The sequence below is a fragment of the Idiotropiscis lumnitzeri genome, chromosome 17 (genome assembly GCF_059441095.1).
Source record: "Idiotropiscis lumnitzeri isolate Australia: NSW breed Sydney's pygmy pipehorse chromosome 17, RoL_Ilum_1.0, whole genome shotgun sequence".
NCBI classification, from domain to species: domain Eukaryota; kingdom Metazoa; phylum Chordata; class Actinopteri; order Syngnathiformes; family Syngnathidae; genus Idiotropiscis; species Idiotropiscis lumnitzeri.
This window is the reverse complement of record NC_142407.1, coordinates 6670585-6687600: the sequence shown is the minus strand read 5'-3', so window position 1 is coordinate 6687600 and position 17016 is coordinate 6670585. Positions and strand designations below refer to the sequence as shown.

Sequence of the window (17016 nt, the reverse complement as noted above, 5' to 3'; positions counted from 1 at the left end):
TGTCTGTATCTTTATGCTTTAAAACAAACTGAAAATGTTTTTTTTGTGTGTTCAGTCAATAGTGAGCACACATTTCGAGTATTTTGAATAAGTAATCTATTACTTGAGCCCAATTTTATAATCAGGTGTTTCGTTAGGTGCTAATACAAGAGTTGCAGCAGAAAAATAAAATAAATAAAAATCTCAGTTTACAAAGAAAGACTTTGCCAAAGCACGATCATACCAAAAAAAATTATCATTTGCATTTGCTAAAACTGCAAGCAAAAGTAAAATCTTGCTACAGCTCCTGTACTGGAGGCCAATATATTTTGCAGGAGCACCTAATGTTATGCCCGGTGCATGGAAGAAGAAGAAACAAACAGTGTTATATGATAGAAATAAAATAGTTTAATAAATTAAGTCCAAAAATACACTCCCTTCCAAATCACCCTTGTTAAATAACATAAATAACACCATCAATATCTTAATAACGATTGAAGCGTGCAATAGTGCATGTTGCAAGATACAGAACAGTATTGCGCATACCTTCCATACAATTCATTACTTGGGCCTCTTGAGTTGAATGTAACAGCACCTTTTGTATACTTTTACACTGGGCTAAACACACACTGTTTTGGGGTCCCTTTGTCCAATCCAAACCCTCTTTTTTTTTTTGTTTGCATTAAATTGTGTGGAAATCTGACTTGGTTACTGCCGATTCAAAACTGGTATCTAATCTGCAAGTTTTAGAATTAAATTGACTGTATTCAACTATGCAGAAAAGTAACAGATGAAATATAAAAACAACATTGTTTTCTTTTCATAATCTCCTGTAACCAAATGTTTGTGGTTTGCCTTTCAGAAAGTCCACGCATTATTTCTGCTTAAAAGGACGGCAACCAAATAAATTAAGAATCCTCCTTCGTTTCAGAGGTAGATTGCAGGAGATGATGGGCAGATTTCAGGAAATGTTCTGGGACTCAAGACCACCATACTGTGGTACTTCCCGGAGCCGACTCACCTTGAGGGTTTGGGTCTTGATGAAGCCATGGAGACAGCTTTCTGTTTTGTTTTGTTTCCCATGACATGGCAGTTGTCAATCTCAGATGTCATCCCAGAAAGAAAAATCTAGACTATTGTCCCACATTGACACCAAGACCTACTTGCAGTTTGTCACCGCGGTGGTTTACAAAGGCACCCATGATCAGGGTAGCAGGGAGCGGGCTCAGACGCTTCTCCAGCACGCCTCCTATGATGCAGCGACTGTTAATCATACCTGCAAGAACATGACACAAAGGTACCTTAAATTATGCTCCTTGAGATGAAAAACAAAACTAATACAATTAAAATGCAGACCTCGAAAGACCATGTTGGCTTCTGGTAGTTCCATCTGGTACCCAAATGAGGTCGTGGTCTCCTGAGTCCTCGTACTAGCTTCAAATTCCACCCCTACTTGGATCTAGCGAGCCCATATGCATATATTGGTACAAAAACTAACTTACATGCATTTTTATCTGTGAAATTCAGCACCTGCTTGTTGGCTCTATGATAGTAGCTAGCGTGGGCACCTCCTTTACCGGCATTCAGAGTTGCCACCCAGTTCGGTCCTGGACACAAAAGAAGGTGGAAAAGTGCTGTGAGATCCACCGAAAATGGACTCAGTATTATGTCTACATTTACTTAATGCACAAGGAATTCCCACTTGAGTACTGTCCAGCCAGTGTGAGGATTCCACCTTCTTCTGCTCTGCCTCTGTGGTAAACCAGCTCGCCTCCCAACACCAGACTGGAGGACACACTCTGCAGAAAGTGAGCCACTAGGATAACTGCTCAGGGGAAAAACATACATAGAAACAACATGGATTTTATTTAACAAGCACGGAATAAAACTGAGCAACAACATTGGATACATAATAAATAGGGATGCACCAATACCACCTTTTTCAGACGACACATACCTGTACTGGTATACACACATTTGAGCACATGCCGATACCAAGTGCCAAAACTTAATAATCCCAGTATGTCTCGCAATTGTAATGAACATGTTCATTTTTAATGAACTATTAACTAATAAAGCTATTAATTAACACATCAAATATAACCTCCTTGAATATGGCCTACAATCCACTCATATGTAACACTTTTTAAGAGTAACAACGTGCTATTACTGACATTATTCCTCATCCAATTGCATATTTTTCCAAACATTTAATTTTTCACCAACGTAGCTTGTTGTAACACCCAAGAAGAGATTTTACTTCTAACAACTAAAAAAAAAAACAACTGGCAAAAGAACCAAGCAGAGATTATTAAAGCATATTTTGCAGTAGGCTAAAAGTGTTGATATCCATGTTTGTCTTAAAGTACCTCCTCGCGATTGACGTGGCTCCCACCAGCCTGGGGGAGTGGCATCGGTGTTGTTGTATTGTGAAATAAAGCAAAGGCCCAGATATCAATTCTGGTATTGAGAAGTAATGTTTTATTCCAAATTTTCAACTGAGCTCCTCTATTATATGGGTTTCAAACCAAAGTCCCACAGGCCAGATCCAAAAACTTTTTTCACTTCTTTTCAAAACTTGACATCCAATATAGATATTATAATAATGAAATACATGCTTATTTTTGTAGTCTGTAAATAAACACAGAGCAGCTCAGATTCTGGTGAGTGAACGTAATGGCTAGCGATATCAAACGTGTTTGCAATGGCCGTAATATTTTTACAACGCAAGTAATTATAAATCAACGTGGTTTTACTGCTAAATGTATCATACTATTGATTGACAACATTGCTCTATTTGATCACATAAATTGTGCAGGTTGAAATAAATATGTATCTGGTCTCACCCGATTCTCTAAGCACATCTGGATTAGCTACTGTCACAGCAGCAGTGAAGTCACTTCCTCTGTACTCCGTTTCAAATTGCCACGTGACAAACTGGGACTGCTGGGTCTACAACAAAATGAAAGCGTGGATTATTTAATCTTTCATGGCAGAGCATATTTTAATTTACAGAAGAGACAGAACAAAGTGGGGGTTTATTTTGTTTGTTTTTTGTTTTTGTTTTTATTTTACCTGGAAAACCGATCTTGCTCGTACACGCTCAGTGAGATGCAGCAAAGCATGGGCATTCAGACTGCCTGAGGAATCCATCTCACCAATTAAAGCAGGGGCATCCTGGAAGTAGATGAAGGATCAATACGCAACATTTGCTTATACAACGCATACACAACCACAATAGGGATTCATGCTTTACTTTGTCTTTGCTGCAGTCGTCAGACTGCAGGTGCTCCACATGGAATCGATAGTATGAAGGGCTGACGGCACTGAGGTGGAGCGTATGACTGACCTGAAGACATTTAATATAAAGCTACTTTTTATCTCGCAGTCACTGGCTACACATGAACAAAATTCTAATTTAATTCAATGAGGCTTTGTAGAATATAATGTAAGTAGCGAGCATCACCTTGAAGAAGCTGGTCACAGTTTTATTCACAATCATCTTGACACCTTCAATCTGCTGAGGAAACACATCTGGGAGGAAGAGAGGAAAAGTGCTCTTAAGACATGTGTTGAATTTATATACAGGATTCAGTAGCCATTTATCGTCACAATTGGTAACTTCAATTCAAGTCAAAAATGCAAGCCAGACACATCTCATTAAAAATCAATGAGAAATAACTCATACTTGCTTGATCCAAGAAGTGTATTACTCTTGTTTAAAAGGTAAAGCTTTTCAGAAGTTGAAATTGTATTTCAGACAAACCTTTGCAACTCCTGTGTAGGGAGTGAAAGCTGCCTGGGTTAGGTAGTCGCCCATCTCTCCTCTCCCAGCGTGGTGGGCTATACCAGTGAGCAGGATGTGCGTCCCAGCGAGAAGATGGGGGGTCCGTGGAAAAAGGCCAGTTCTGGTGGCCTGGACCGGAAGACAAAGCCAGAACACTGCCCATGGGGTTGCAATGCTCCCTGAAAGAAATGAATAACACTTTTTTTTTTTAATCTCACTTTCATTTTCAAACATCTGATGTACACTTACCACCTGAATAATATAATGCCAATCCAAAACAAGAGCTTCATTGAATGTTATTTCTTAGAGTTTTATATATTCCATAAGCATTTTTATTACTTAAATGTGCAGGTGTACCTAATGTTGTGGTTGGTAAATGTACAGAGTAAGAGGACCAGTAAGCATGACAACAGTAAAAATGTTAACATTGCGGATGAATTAAAATTTCTGTTTCCGTAAGAATTTAATTGCAAACGCAAAGTGCAGCATTTAGTCAAAGATGTTAGACTCGGGAGCATCAGTACCGTTAGCTTGCATGACCTTAGCATCTAGCAAATGCGGACGCATACATTTTTTTCTTCTGACGACAACATCAACCCGGATTAAAATACCTCAAATTCCTGGGAGAAACCGGGTGCGATACATTGGAAACACTGCCAAGATGAGCGAATCTGAAGTGTCGCCAGAAAAAAAATGAGGGAACTGATCTTCCAGCTGTTATGTGTGACCAGATAACATGTCCGTAGAAAACATGACCAATACTCCTTCACTTGGTGGATTGGTTTCAAATTAATAATTTTTAATATTATTTAATTTGATCATAACTCATGTTTTAAATAAATTGTATCACCGTTATCCGTACTTTGGGAAATTAGAGTTAACTGCCTTGTTTTTGGTCGGACTACTATAGTTGAAACACGTTATACCCACGCAGAGTCGCAGCCTGTAGGGGAGATTGATTAATCTTGAGCTTTCGCATACTGATCGCCACCGTAAATCACGAGAAGGTCAGGCGGTTTCAGCCACAATGCGGGAAAACTCATTTTAATCACTAAAACAGAAAAACGCCTGCTAATTAAATCCATTTAAAAAGAAACTCCCACGTGTGTTTCTTTTGCGACAAGAAAGGGAGAATACTTTTTTGAAACCTGTAGGATCTTTATTTTTCTCTCATTCTCTCACTTTGTTATCCACGCGTTGACGGACATGTCTCGTTCACTGTCAATATTGCTAGTGGGAGAAGGGAACTTCTCGTTTTCCGCTGCTTTGTGCCGCTTCCCTTCGGAGGTGAGCGTCACGGCCACTTGTCTGCAGCCGCAGGAGGAGGCACTGCGGCAGGAAGGCGCATTCAATAACATGCAGACTATCAAGGACTCCGGTGAGGATTTGCATTGTTCATCTTCTTAAATTAGTGTGGTACGGTTGTTTTTCATGTGTTATATTTTGTAATGTCTTTTTTATTTCCAGGTGGAAGGTTTCTTTTCGAGGTAGACAGCACAAAGTTTGGGGAATGTTCATCCCTGCAAGGGCATTTGTTTGACCGTGTGGTCTTTAATTTCCCACACTGCGGGAGAAAGAGTGGCGTTAAAAAGAACAGGCAACTTCTCAAAGACTTCTTTCGCAGGTAAAATTGCATCTCAATGAGGCAAACCAATAGACACCGCCTTTACAGACATTCTCATACATTGACTGTCATGAAAAGACAGTTGAAAGTTTCATTTTTAACTGACATGCTTGTTTGGTTAAAAATGTCGGGAAAAGACTACTAGAATATTTGGACTTTATTTGAGGTTAGTCAGACCATCACCATGAGTTTGAATGTGATAGTTAATTCTGAACACTGTCATATCACAGGAAGTGGACAACCAAATTCACATTATTCCCCTCTCAAGAAGTTATATTTTGTTTTTATTCATTTTCAATTTCAATTTAATTCAACAGTTGTACGGGTTATGGGTCAATTACATTAATTTGAACAAGGATATGTCGACTAGATAGAAAGATAGATAGAAAATAATATAGACGCCTTTGAACAATGACTGCTAGTTGAACGGTATGTGTATATTTGCTGCTTCATACAATCCCACAGTATCATCTTAAAATTATTTTTTATTTAAAAAAAAGTCATTATTTATCTACAATTCACTTTTTAGTCATAAATATTCATCAATCAAATGAAAAGAATTAAGTACGGTGGTAACTGTAGGTTCCGTCTTGTTCCGTAATGACATTCTGACACTGCACGCCGTTTATTACCTCCTAATGTTTTATGTCAGGTCCATCATGAACCGACGAACAGTTCCAAGCTCATCAAAATGTCTCTTTTGTGTCATTGCTTCTCTAGTTGCGTTCAGGTGTTAGCTGAAGATGGGGAGGTTCATGTTTCCCTGTGCAATGGACAGGGCGGGACGCCGGCTGACCAGCCTAGACGAGAGCGGCACAACAGCTGGCAGGTAGTCGCCATGGCGGCAGAGGCACACCTCATCCTCAGTGATGTCCGCCCTTTCGAGAGTGACAAATATCAGAGCTACAAATGCACAGGATACAGGTAAGACATAAAGGTGAGTGTTTAACCTGGCAGGTTGTTCATTTAATGTGGGATAGGACGTCAATTTAATGTCAGGTTCATTTTTCCTTAGGAGTCAGGATAAAGGCTTCCATTTGGAGAATGCTTTGCTCCATGTGTTTACTAGGAGTACCCCCTTCAGCTGCCCTCCAGTGTTTAAAATGGAAGAAACTGTGGAAGGGGAAAAAGTCCAGTACAACATACCAGCAGAACTCAGTGATTACACATCCCGGTATAATAATCTGAACACTCTTTCATATTTTCTATCGACTAGAAGGAATTTATGGAAACTAATGAGCACATTTAATGACATTCTGTCAAATGAGCTATTTTGATTTAAATGTGTAATTATCAGCCTCGTGTTGTACAAATGAACTTGCTCACTGTGTTTCCTGCCTTTCTTTAGGGGCTTTCTGACCTCCGATTCTGCCCATCCTGTCAAATTGGTGCAGGATTTTCTTCTCGAAAGGCTACAGGAGAAATGGTCGGTCTCCATAATGACAGAGACCCTTCCCGTCCTCCTCACAGCCAAACGGTTGCATTCGTGCTGCCCTGACATAGACCACACGTTGTTCTACTGGATTCACGCATGTAAGAAAGAGGGGAATTGTGAGGCTTGTACATCCACAAATGAGTTGGAAGGTCAGGTTAGAGGGCCTTGTGTTAACTCAAAGAAAGCGGACAATGTGTTGAGTAGAAAGGGAGTGGATGGAATAAGGTCATTATGCTCTCCCGATGTTGACCTTGAGGGGGAAACTGCACTTTACATGTTGCGTCCCTCGCTGCGCCCCCTGATGGAAGCCCTTGTCCCGAAGAAAGAGGAGTGGACCAGTGGCGAAACAGAAATGGAAAATAAGCATGTTAAAGGAATTCATCTGGAGCATAGCGGGCACTGGAATGGTGTTACAAGCTTGCTGTTTGGCATCAGTGGTCTGGTGTTCCGAAATGTTCCGGTCAACAACTGGGCTCTGCCTGTCTTCCATGAACTCCTCTTTACTGGTGTTCTTCCTAAAAAGTACGAGCCAGTCAAAGTTATTGAGCAAACTTTGGGAACGGTGCTAGCACCCTATGGCATCTCCATGGTTACCAAGCAGGAAAGTCTGCATCTGATGGCCCAGCCAATGGGTTTAATCGGTAAAGTACTCACAAATAGTGTCAGTGACGTGACCCCCTCAGTCCTCAGCATGACTGTGTCTTTAAATCTGGACCTCCTCGCCGTGCTCATGTTCTCACTCCCAGACTGGCGTCTGCTCTGGTCACGTGACCCACGCTTTTTGCAGCAGTTTGTCATCCGGCCAACACCTGGGACACCATTCACCGCATATTCCCTGTTTCCTGAGCTCTTCAGCTTTGACATAAGCTTCTGGACTGAGATGGCGTGGGAAGAGAAGAAATTCTATGCGCTGGTCCGGGAGGCCTCCTTTGGGACAGTGGAACACATTAAACTTATTGATAAATTCTCACATCCGGATCTGAGCCAGACCAGCTATTGCTACAGGCTGGTTTACCACTCACACACACATGCATTGTCACACACACAAGCCCTCCAGTTCCACAAACACTTGGAGTCACTGCTGTCCTCATGCCTGGAAGTCACAATTAGGTAGGCGCTAATATTCCTCCATTAGGCTACTAAATGTGATTTATTTTGATAGAGTTGTAATTACCTTCTAATTAGAATCCTAATATAAATCAAACGTTTAAAACACTGTTTTCAATAAGTTCAATTTAAGCTTTATGTCTTTCAACAAGGACTGTTGTATACTCAAAAACTGGATTTAGCAGTGTCAGCAGAGTGCTGTGAAGCAGTGCTTCCCTCCCTTCCCAGGTATAATTTCACACCGTCAAACAAAGTACGATAGACTGTACCTGTCTATACTGAAGAAATTATGATGTGTGTCTGTAGGGGTAGCCATGGAAGAACTTTTTTTGTTTGTTTGTGGTTCATAGTGGTTGGGAATCACTGCTCGGAAGCTATCCATACAGCCATAATCTGAGACGCTTTTCCTCAAAAGGCTTGTGGGTGTGCTGGAGCCTATCCCAGCTATCTTCGGGCAGTAGCCAGGGTACACCCAGGACTGGTTGCCAGCCAATTGCTGGGCTCACAAAGGCAAATAATCATCCGCGCTCATACTCATACCTATGGACAAATTAAAGTGGTCAATCAACGTACCATGCATGTCTCCGGAATTTGGAAGGAAACCCGTTAAAAGCCACGCAGTAATGGGAGAACATACAAACTCCACACAGGATGGCTGGAGCTGGAATTGAGCCCTATGCTTTTGCACTGTGAGGCCATCATACTAACCAGTCGGTCACTGTGCCGCTTGCTCTGAAGCCATTTGGTACAAATTATGGAATAAATACCAGTGTTTTTGTCATTTATTTATTAATAATTGTTATTTAATATTTGACATGTATGCTCAACAAGTGACTGAGTGATAAATGACTAAACAAAGTTTAATGCATTGTGCAATATATGCAAGAAAACAAAGAAGGGTCTTAATGCTGTGTATTAAAGGTTTGTTTATAGATCAATGTTACATCCAAAAATTGTAAATTGCAGCAGTTAAATGCAAGGGACAAATGCACACAAGGCAGTGCGTTATGTAAACAATAGTACTGTACATAGTCGAGTGTTTACAATAAATAGTATTTAAGGCGATTGGTATGCTTGTTTTATTTCAGAATATACTGTATGTATATAGTTCTAGTCAGAAGTATTGAAATGCCCTCTAATTCATTTATTGATTATTTAAATATTTCCTGAATAGTACATACAACTTAATTATTTGAAATTTTAGAAGAAATGTTGATAGAATTATTTGGTAAACAAAAAAATGCAATACAAAAATGTATCTTTTATCTGTTTTATAATTTATCTTTTTCTAAATACGCATGTTAGTTAGCTTGAATTTCTTAATCTCTTAATGTGTTTGAGACCATTTGAATTTGAAGGCGTTGCCAAACTTTAGACTGGTTCTTTATGATCCTGTTGTGTGTTATTTCAGTCTTTGTGTCAGACTTCACATTCATTTATATTATCAAAAAAAATCCTAAATTGTTTAGCAACTCAATAGAGATGAAAATTAATACAGTATCGAGATTTCATTGTCTATTGTCGATTGACCAATCGGAGGAGCTCGTCTGTGACCCGAGTGCGACCGATCACGAGCCGAAGCATTGACGGAAATGAACGAAGGTCAATTCCGAGGAGGCTCGTCGGTAAACATGGCGGCCAAAGCGCTCCGTCAGCGAAGCAGAAGAGGCAGCAGACAAGATGCAAACAACGTCAACGTCTCTACAGAGGCTCGGACGCCGAAAGAGGAGAAAGGTGGTGAAGACAGTAAAGTCACAGAGACTCGGCAAGAGTGAGTACGAGGCGGGGACGAGGGACAGTAGACACGCCGCTGTAGTCATGTCCATCCCCGGGTTGACTGACAGCTCGGGCAGGGGAGCTAACACGCTAGCCTGCTCGCTACTTTGATTCCAATTTCACAACAGCCATTAATCTCCGCTAAAAATGCGTATTTACAATCATGTATAGTCTAGTCTTCCGCTTTCGAAACAATTTTATTGATGACGCTAGTTGGTTCATTCTTCATGCACCCCTGCTGCATCATTTATGACACATTCACTGGCGACAATATTTACTATAAATTATTGCATTGTATTATCATCCATTTTCTATTTTTTTTAAGCTGAATTCATTTTTAATGCTGACGTGTCACACTCAGTTAAACTAGTTCAGCTTCGTTCGCCGTCATGTTGTTGCAAGCGCAACAGGAAATGAATGAATGCATTGATGCTGGGTTTGTGCTAGCGTACGGTAGTACTCTTGTGGCTGGTGAAAGGAACCCTCAGGAAAGTAACTTAAGGTATTTAAAAAAGAACTATACATGCTTATGTGTTATTTTCATAGGTCAATAAGTCGTGGTGGGCAGGTATGGGCCCCGGAAGGCTCGACTGCGTTTAAATGTCTGCTTTCCGCACGCTTCTGTGCAGCGTTGCTTAGCAACATCTCTGACTGCGATGAGACCTTCAACTACTGGGAGCCTGTGAGTAAGGGAAAAAAATAACTAATGATTTTTAAAGGTGACATATTGTGAAAATGTATATTTTAATTGCTGGTGTAGAAAACAATTAAATAACTGGAACACCTAAGTGTGAAGTTAAACAAGCAAGTAAATCTTTTCAGCGAATTTCTGAAAATGTGTCTGTGAGCAAGCAATTCTACGCTTCCGCCCCTCTAGTACATGTCACAGACACCTGGGAACTATGTGTAAATAAGCACAATACATCTACTTTAAATAAACTTACTACTCCTCTGCTTTTTTATCCATCTTGAGCCTTTAAATGTCCGCAATAGTTGTGATGACTCTTTCCTGACAGATGCACTACCTGCTCTATGGCACAGGGATGCAAACGTGGGAATACTCGCCGTTGTATGCCATCAGGTCCTATGCTTATTTGTGGCTTCACGCTCTGCCGGCCTGTTTGCATGCCCATGTACTGCAGACAAGCAAGGCAAGTGTTCTACATCTGATTTCGCAAGGGAACATATGCAGGAGCTAACTCTGTGTTTACTTTTATATTGCAGGTGTTAGTGTTCTACTTTGTACGATGTGTCCTGGCGTTCTGCTGCTGTGTCTGTGAGCTCTATTTCTACAAGTGAGTTCACCGTCTTCTTTTATACAGCTGAGTACTCTAACACTTTAGCTCAATTGCCAATGGTGTTGTATTCCCATGTGTGCTAGTGCTTTTTTTTTTTTTTTTTTTACAATTAATTCCTAAATATTTAATTACTCTTAATAATAGCAACAATTACCATTATCCATTTTTTTTAAATAAAATTAAAAGTACAATTAGATATTTGCAAACGATTGCATCATAATTGAATTGTTTTGTGTGTGAGCATTTTGAATGTCTGGTTTCTGTTTGGATAGAATTGCCCAAATACATCAATTCTAAAAGAATTGGCTCGCAACCGGTTCGGGGTGTACCCTGCTCAGAGACAGCTGTGATAGGCTCCAGCAACCCTGCGACCCTCGTGAGGAGAAGTAGTTTAGATAATGAATGGATGGATGGAATTCTAAAAGAGAAACTTGTATATTAAATAGATTCACTATGCACTGAAATTTACATGATAGGTAATGATTTTACTTTTTTTTAATCCAAAGTATGAAAACTCAATATTGAATTATTATTTCTTTTAATGAATGTCATTAGATACACATATTTACCTAATAATCTGTCCGCCGAGTGCTGTGTACAAATATATCAGCAATTAACATTAACATTGTGTGTCCAGGGCCGTTTGTAAGAAATTTGGTTTGCACGTGGGCCGCCTCATGCTGGCTTTCCTTGTCCTGAGCACCGGAATGTTCTGCTCATCTGCAGGTTGTTAAAATTCAGCAGATTTTTGTGTCTTGTTTTTATGTGTGTGTGTCTGGTGCCAAGATTCCTCATCCTTGTTTCCTTCCCTTTGACAGCATTCCTGCCTTCCTCCTTCTGCATGTACACAACGCTGGTTGCCATGACAGGGTGGTTCCAGGACTCCACGCCGTTAGCCATTACGGGTGTGGCCGCCGGCGCTATCGTTGGCTGGCCTTTCTCGGCTTTGATCGGGTAGGCTCATCAACCGGAATGTCTACTTATGACCTGTAAATTAAACTATAATTGTTTAATTTACCATTTTGGCGTGTTTGCTGTGCAGGGTGCCAATTGCTTTTGATTTGCTTGTGATAAAGAGGCAGTGCAAGAGTTTTATCACCTGGTCCGCCGTTGCTCTGCTGCTACTGTTGGTAAAGAAAAAAAAAATATTGAGCATGTCAAGAGTATAAATTAAACATTTCTTTCGTTCTTTCTTTCTTGCATACTTTCTTTTTTTCTTTCTTTCTTTCTTGCTTCCCTTCTTTCTTTCTTTTAATTATGTCTTTTTCCAGGGTCCCTTGGTGGCGGTGGACTCTTTCTTTTATGGCAAGCTGGTGGTGGCTCCTCTCAATATTCTACTCTATAACGTCTTCACGCCACATGGGCCCGATTTGTATGGTAACTAACCTTTTATTATTATTATTTTTTCTTTACATAGGAATTTTGGGGCTTCTTCCCACATTTTCAGCTTATCAGACATTTCATTAGCCACACACGCAATCACACACACAAACACTCAGCAAAATCCATTCGTTAACAGCCATTTTAGCCAATAATCGTGAATGCATTTCCTTTGATTGTTTGTTGAGTGATTGCATCATCAATTTCTTTTGGGGTAGCATTTCTTGAAATATTTTCAAACGTTTATTTGACGCATTTTCTTTCCCAAGTTGCCATGTTGAACATGTTTTGTGTGGGCTTTTTCTTCCCAGGTACGGAGCCATGGCATTTCTACTTTGTGAACGGGGCTCTGAACTTCAACCTGGTGTTTGTGCTGGCGCTCTTTTCCCTTCCACTTACTGCTCTCATGGAGACGCTTCTTCACAAGTTCAATGGTGAGTGGGTGGGTTTGATTTTAACAGTGAGTGTGTTTGTGCGCTGAGGATGGGAAATAAATCAGAATTTAATTGTGATCTTAATTTTGGCTTCTCTCGATCTTTAAAATGTTATAATCAAAGAGAGACAGTTGATGTGCAGAACGGCGTGGGGTGTGTGCACAAGTTCTCAACGTTGCGAAGTACACTGAATGCACCTTGTTGCTTCCATAGCTCTCCCTTAACATGCTTTAAGCTGTTTTATGACACCCTAGTTGGAGTTCACTGTAAAACTAAACACGCAACAAAGATAATTGCACACATTGCATATTAAAAATTGATACATGCTTCATTTGAAAAACTTTGCCAGTGCTAATGCGAAACTCAATGTGAAATCCCATTCACATGCTAACGTAAATTAGCATACATTTCGGGAATGATATTCCATGAAATAACAAATCCCAATAAGCACTGTAGAAACTCATGCACACATGCAACATGCATGGCAACACACTGCCCATAATAAGTCAACGCGCGCCCGCAGCAAATATTTGTATTTATTTATTGCTGTTATTTAGTATATTATTTTCCTTTCTTATTAATGTATTCTCTTGTTGTATCTCGAGTTACATTTAAAGTTGAGTTCTCAAGAATTTAAGCAATTTGACTTTCCTCAAAATTCAAGGAAATAAAGATCCAAGAACTTTTTTTTTGTCATACTAACACACATTTCCACATTCTTCGTTGTAACAAATGTGAAGCTGTCTGGCTTTCATGGTATCTGCTCATGCGGTTGCATGTGTTGTGTGTTTTCTGCAGTGCAGAACCTGGGTCGACCGTATTGGCTGACCCTGGCCCCCATGTACTTGTGGATGCTGGTTTTCTTCACCCGGCCTCACAAAGAAGAGCGCTTTCTCTTTCCCATCTACCCTCTCATCTGCCTCAGTGGGGCCGTGGCCCTCTCGTCCCTCCAGGTGAGTTTCCACTCTCATGTCTGTAAATGGCAATGATCGTGTTGTTTGTGTTCATTTCTTTTCTTCCTGCAGAAATGCTACCACTTCCTGTTTCAGCGCTACCGACTGGAGCACTATACGGTCTCTTCCAATTGGTTGGCGCTTAGTACAGTTGTGGTCTTTGCTGTGGTGTCACTTTCTCGCTCCGTCGCCCTCTTCAGAGGTGGGCGTGTGTTCATGTGTGTGGCTGGTGTGGTGGTCGGAGAGGAACGCATCTCCTTCTGTGTCATTGTCCTTTATTTTATTTTATTTTTGGGATTCTCTCTCCCTTGTTACAGGCTACCACGCCCCCCTGGACCTCTACCCTGAGTTCCTCCGCATCGCCAAAGACACGACACTGCACTCGGTCCCTGAAGGCCGACCAGTTAGCGTGTGTGTGGGCAAGGAGTGGTTCCGCTTCCCGAGCAGCTTCCTTCTTCCACACAAGTCAGTAGTCATGATTCCAACAGTGGACCTCAATGTGTCAAGAGCTTCAAGGCTAGCTATGGGCTTTTATTGTCCATGTTGAATTAAAATTTAGTCTGTTTATATGACAAGTGACTTTATGGGGCGTACTGTGGACTAGTGATCAGTGCGACCTCCTTGCCGTTCTCAAGTTCAGTTCCAGAAGTGACCGCAATTAATTCCGACCTTTCTACCTTGACGGGTTGCCAAAATAATCATTGCAGGAAGTAAACAGAAAAAGTGCAAAGTTTGTTGTTTCGAATACAAACTCTTCATAGTGAATATCGCAATGTAACATGTATTTACATCTCGTTAAATTCAAACAAAGCATTGTAGAAAAGTTTATCTATATTAGCAAGTTTACTTCAAAAAGCGAAACAAGGTATTTTCTTTAGAACAGCCATATGATTATATACCGTACAGTGTTGGGTGAACAAGTGTTTTGATCTCCAGCTGGCAACTACACTTCATCCAAAGTCAGTTCAAAGGTCAACTCCCCAAGCCGTACGCCTCAGGCCCTCAGGCAACGCAGATTATACCTGCTGATATGAACGACCAAAATCTGGAGGAGCCCAGTCGCTATGTAAGACACGCTTCGCCCTTATCCCCACCCCCTCCTTTGCGGCATCTGTATGAGCTGTCAGTTCATGTCCGAGTGTGTAATGTTGGCTCCCCGCAGGTGGATATCCGGCACTGCCACTACCTGGTAGACCTTGACACGGAGGAAGAAACGCCACATGAACCACGCTATGCAGCCAACAAAGAAGAGTGGAACGTCATTGCCTATAAGCCTTTTCTCCAAGCTTCCAGGTATTCCACACACACCGACCAGATATAACACAGTTAGTTGTAGGTGTATTTGCAGGTAGGTTTTAAAGTATTTGAATTTCACCTTTAATTAGCAATATATTGTCACATTTTAAGCCGTTTTACAGCGCGTGTAACTCATCGTTAAAACCCAAATGCACGTAGGCAATTACATTTCTTTTGTCCAAATCTTAGATCCTCGCCGATATTCAGAGCGTTTTATATCCCGTTCCTCTCCGACCACCACACCAGCTACAGACGCTATGTCATCTTGAAATCAAGGCGGCAAAAGCAGCTGCGTACGCGAGGACACGGCTGACCTTCGAATCTCCGCTTGGCTCAGATACAGCAGGATCCTTCCCTTTGACTTGACACAGCGACTGTGTGTACGCGTGCGTGTCTTTTGAAACATTCGTGTTAAAGGATGAAGATATGGACCCTTTAAGGACCTTGCATCTATTTGTGGCTGTGTATGTGCGTCTGTGTGTGCATGTGAAAACAATCCCATGGGGTGTTTACTGGCAGTAATCATGTTTGTATGTCATTGTGTCTGATGTGTGTTATTTGAATGTCTTACATTCTGTTTCCCCTCATACTGGACATCAAAGTGTGGTTTGAATGCAAAAAAAATGGTTACTAATTGTGTTTGGTGAGACTGGAGAGAATGAACGGAAATGGTTAATTTCATTTTGAGGGGTAACACAGGAAAATGTGACTGTGAACGCAATCATTCTGTTTATAATTAAAATGACAGCACCGCCGGCTCATTTGTTTATTTCCTTAACAAACATACAAAGCACTGGAGACATTATCAAGACATTACAAATATCAGCAGAGTTGAACATTCCTCAATAACATGCTGCGTTATTAAGTAACCTCAACACTCACAGACATGAATCCAAATGGATTGAATCACAAGGAAATGGGAAGAAGCCATTCATAAATTTCTGCTTTACGATCATGACGCTTCATAATTGTAAAAACAAGCACTTACAGTTTACTCAAATGTGTCAAATGAATCCGTTGAACATTGACAGGCACAGCACATCAGTAAGATGTCAACAGGTAATGCAAATGCCATGCAAACTTTTTTTTTTTAAAGGAACTCGGAATATACATCAGCAGAAACCGAATGCACCATGCTAATACTCGAGTGCACAAAGTCAACGTGATGGTCGAGGCCTCTTTTCATTCTTTATCACATTGTCTGGTTTATTGTCATAAAACACACAAAGTTTGTTCAGTGCATGCAACGCCACAATGTTCTCTTTACCACAATGCAAATATATCAAATCACAAATTTTCAAGAATTAAATGGCAAAACTGAATCGGATTTTAATTGACATTCATGGTTCTTGATATGGGGGATGAGTGTTAAGTCACAAAACATTTTTCGACTTTCTTCCCAGCGTATTTATAATTATGATAAAAAAAAAAACATGGTATAATGTTGTGCTATTCATCCTGTGTTGAGTTTTTGATACACCTCATGAACTGGATCTTCGCATCATAATGTGCAGGTGTACCCAATAAGACATCTGGTAAGTTTACACTCTGCATCCGAAAAGTATTCACAGGGCTTCACTTTTTGCCTTCATGGTTTCACCTTATTCCAAGATAAAGTAATCCTTTTTCACAATTTTTTTTTCAGGAAAAATACTTTAGCCTTAATGCTTAGTCTGTGCTCTTATTGGACCATCAACCCGGGGACTTCATGTTAACAGCTGTGCGTAGTTTACTGCAGCTGGTCACCAATTCAATTGTAAAAAACTTGCCTCCAACTCAAAAATACTTCCCTTCCGATAGGTTGTTGACATGACCACATTAGAGTGCCTCGTCGTCAGCTGTGGATGTGTGCCCTTAATGCAGGGTAAAACACAATAAAAAGCAGTGTTTTTTGTTTTTCATTTTTTTTTAAGGGGGTCCGCGCTTCTGGCCTTTGTGGGTGGAAAA

The 17016-nt window shown here is 40.7% G+C and overlaps 3 protein-coding genes across 3 annotated transcripts; 2 read left to right on the top strand and 1 right to left on the bottom strand.

Moving 5' to 3' along the window:
* Positions 1 to 384: 384 nt before the first annotated feature.
* On the bottom strand, positions 385 to 4586 carry LOC148319874 (mitochondrial import receptor subunit TOM40B). Its single transcript, XM_088280238.1, has 10 exons — positions 4378 to 4586; positions 3746 to 3945; positions 3446 to 3513; positions 3236 to 3328; positions 3055 to 3156; positions 2826 to 2931; positions 1682 to 1804; positions 1510 to 1586; positions 1336 to 1438; positions 385 to 1255 (listed from the first exon to the last, which is right to left on the bottom strand). The coding sequence occupies exons 2-10, from the start codon at positions 3927 to 3929 to the stop codon at positions 1113 to 1115; spliced, it is 999 nt and encodes a 332-aa protein (XP_088136364.1). The 5' UTR covers positions 3930 to 3945; positions 4378 to 4586; the 3' UTR covers positions 385 to 1112.
* fdxacb1 (ferredoxin-fold anticodon binding domain containing 1) lies at positions 4513 to 8973 on the top strand. The gene is made up of 5 exons (XM_088280237.1): positions 4513 to 5144; positions 5234 to 5390; positions 6111 to 6314; positions 6406 to 6564; positions 6739 to 8973. The coding sequence occupies exons 1-5, from the start codon at positions 4973 to 4975 to the stop codon at positions 7937 to 7939; spliced, it is 1893 nt and encodes a 630-aa protein (XP_088136363.1). The 5' UTR covers positions 4513 to 4972; the 3' UTR covers positions 7940 to 8973.
* A 552-nt stretch (positions 8974 to 9525) lies between these two features.
* alg9 (ALG9 alpha-1,2-mannosyltransferase) lies at positions 9526 to 15826 on the top strand. Its single transcript, XM_088280326.1, has 15 exons — positions 9526 to 9703; positions 10255 to 10390; positions 10725 to 10859; positions 10933 to 11003; positions 11644 to 11732; positions 11825 to 11960; positions 12049 to 12136; positions 12278 to 12383; positions 12698 to 12820; positions 13619 to 13773; positions 13846 to 13975; positions 14091 to 14238; positions 14710 to 14839; positions 14936 to 15066; positions 15259 to 15826. Exons 1-15 carry the CDS (start codon positions 9564 to 9566, stop codon positions 15380 to 15382), a joined length of 1842 nt encoding a protein of 613 aa, XP_088136452.1. The 5' UTR covers positions 9526 to 9563; the 3' UTR covers positions 15383 to 15826.
* The last annotated feature ends 1190 nt before the right edge of the window (positions 15827 to 17016 follow it).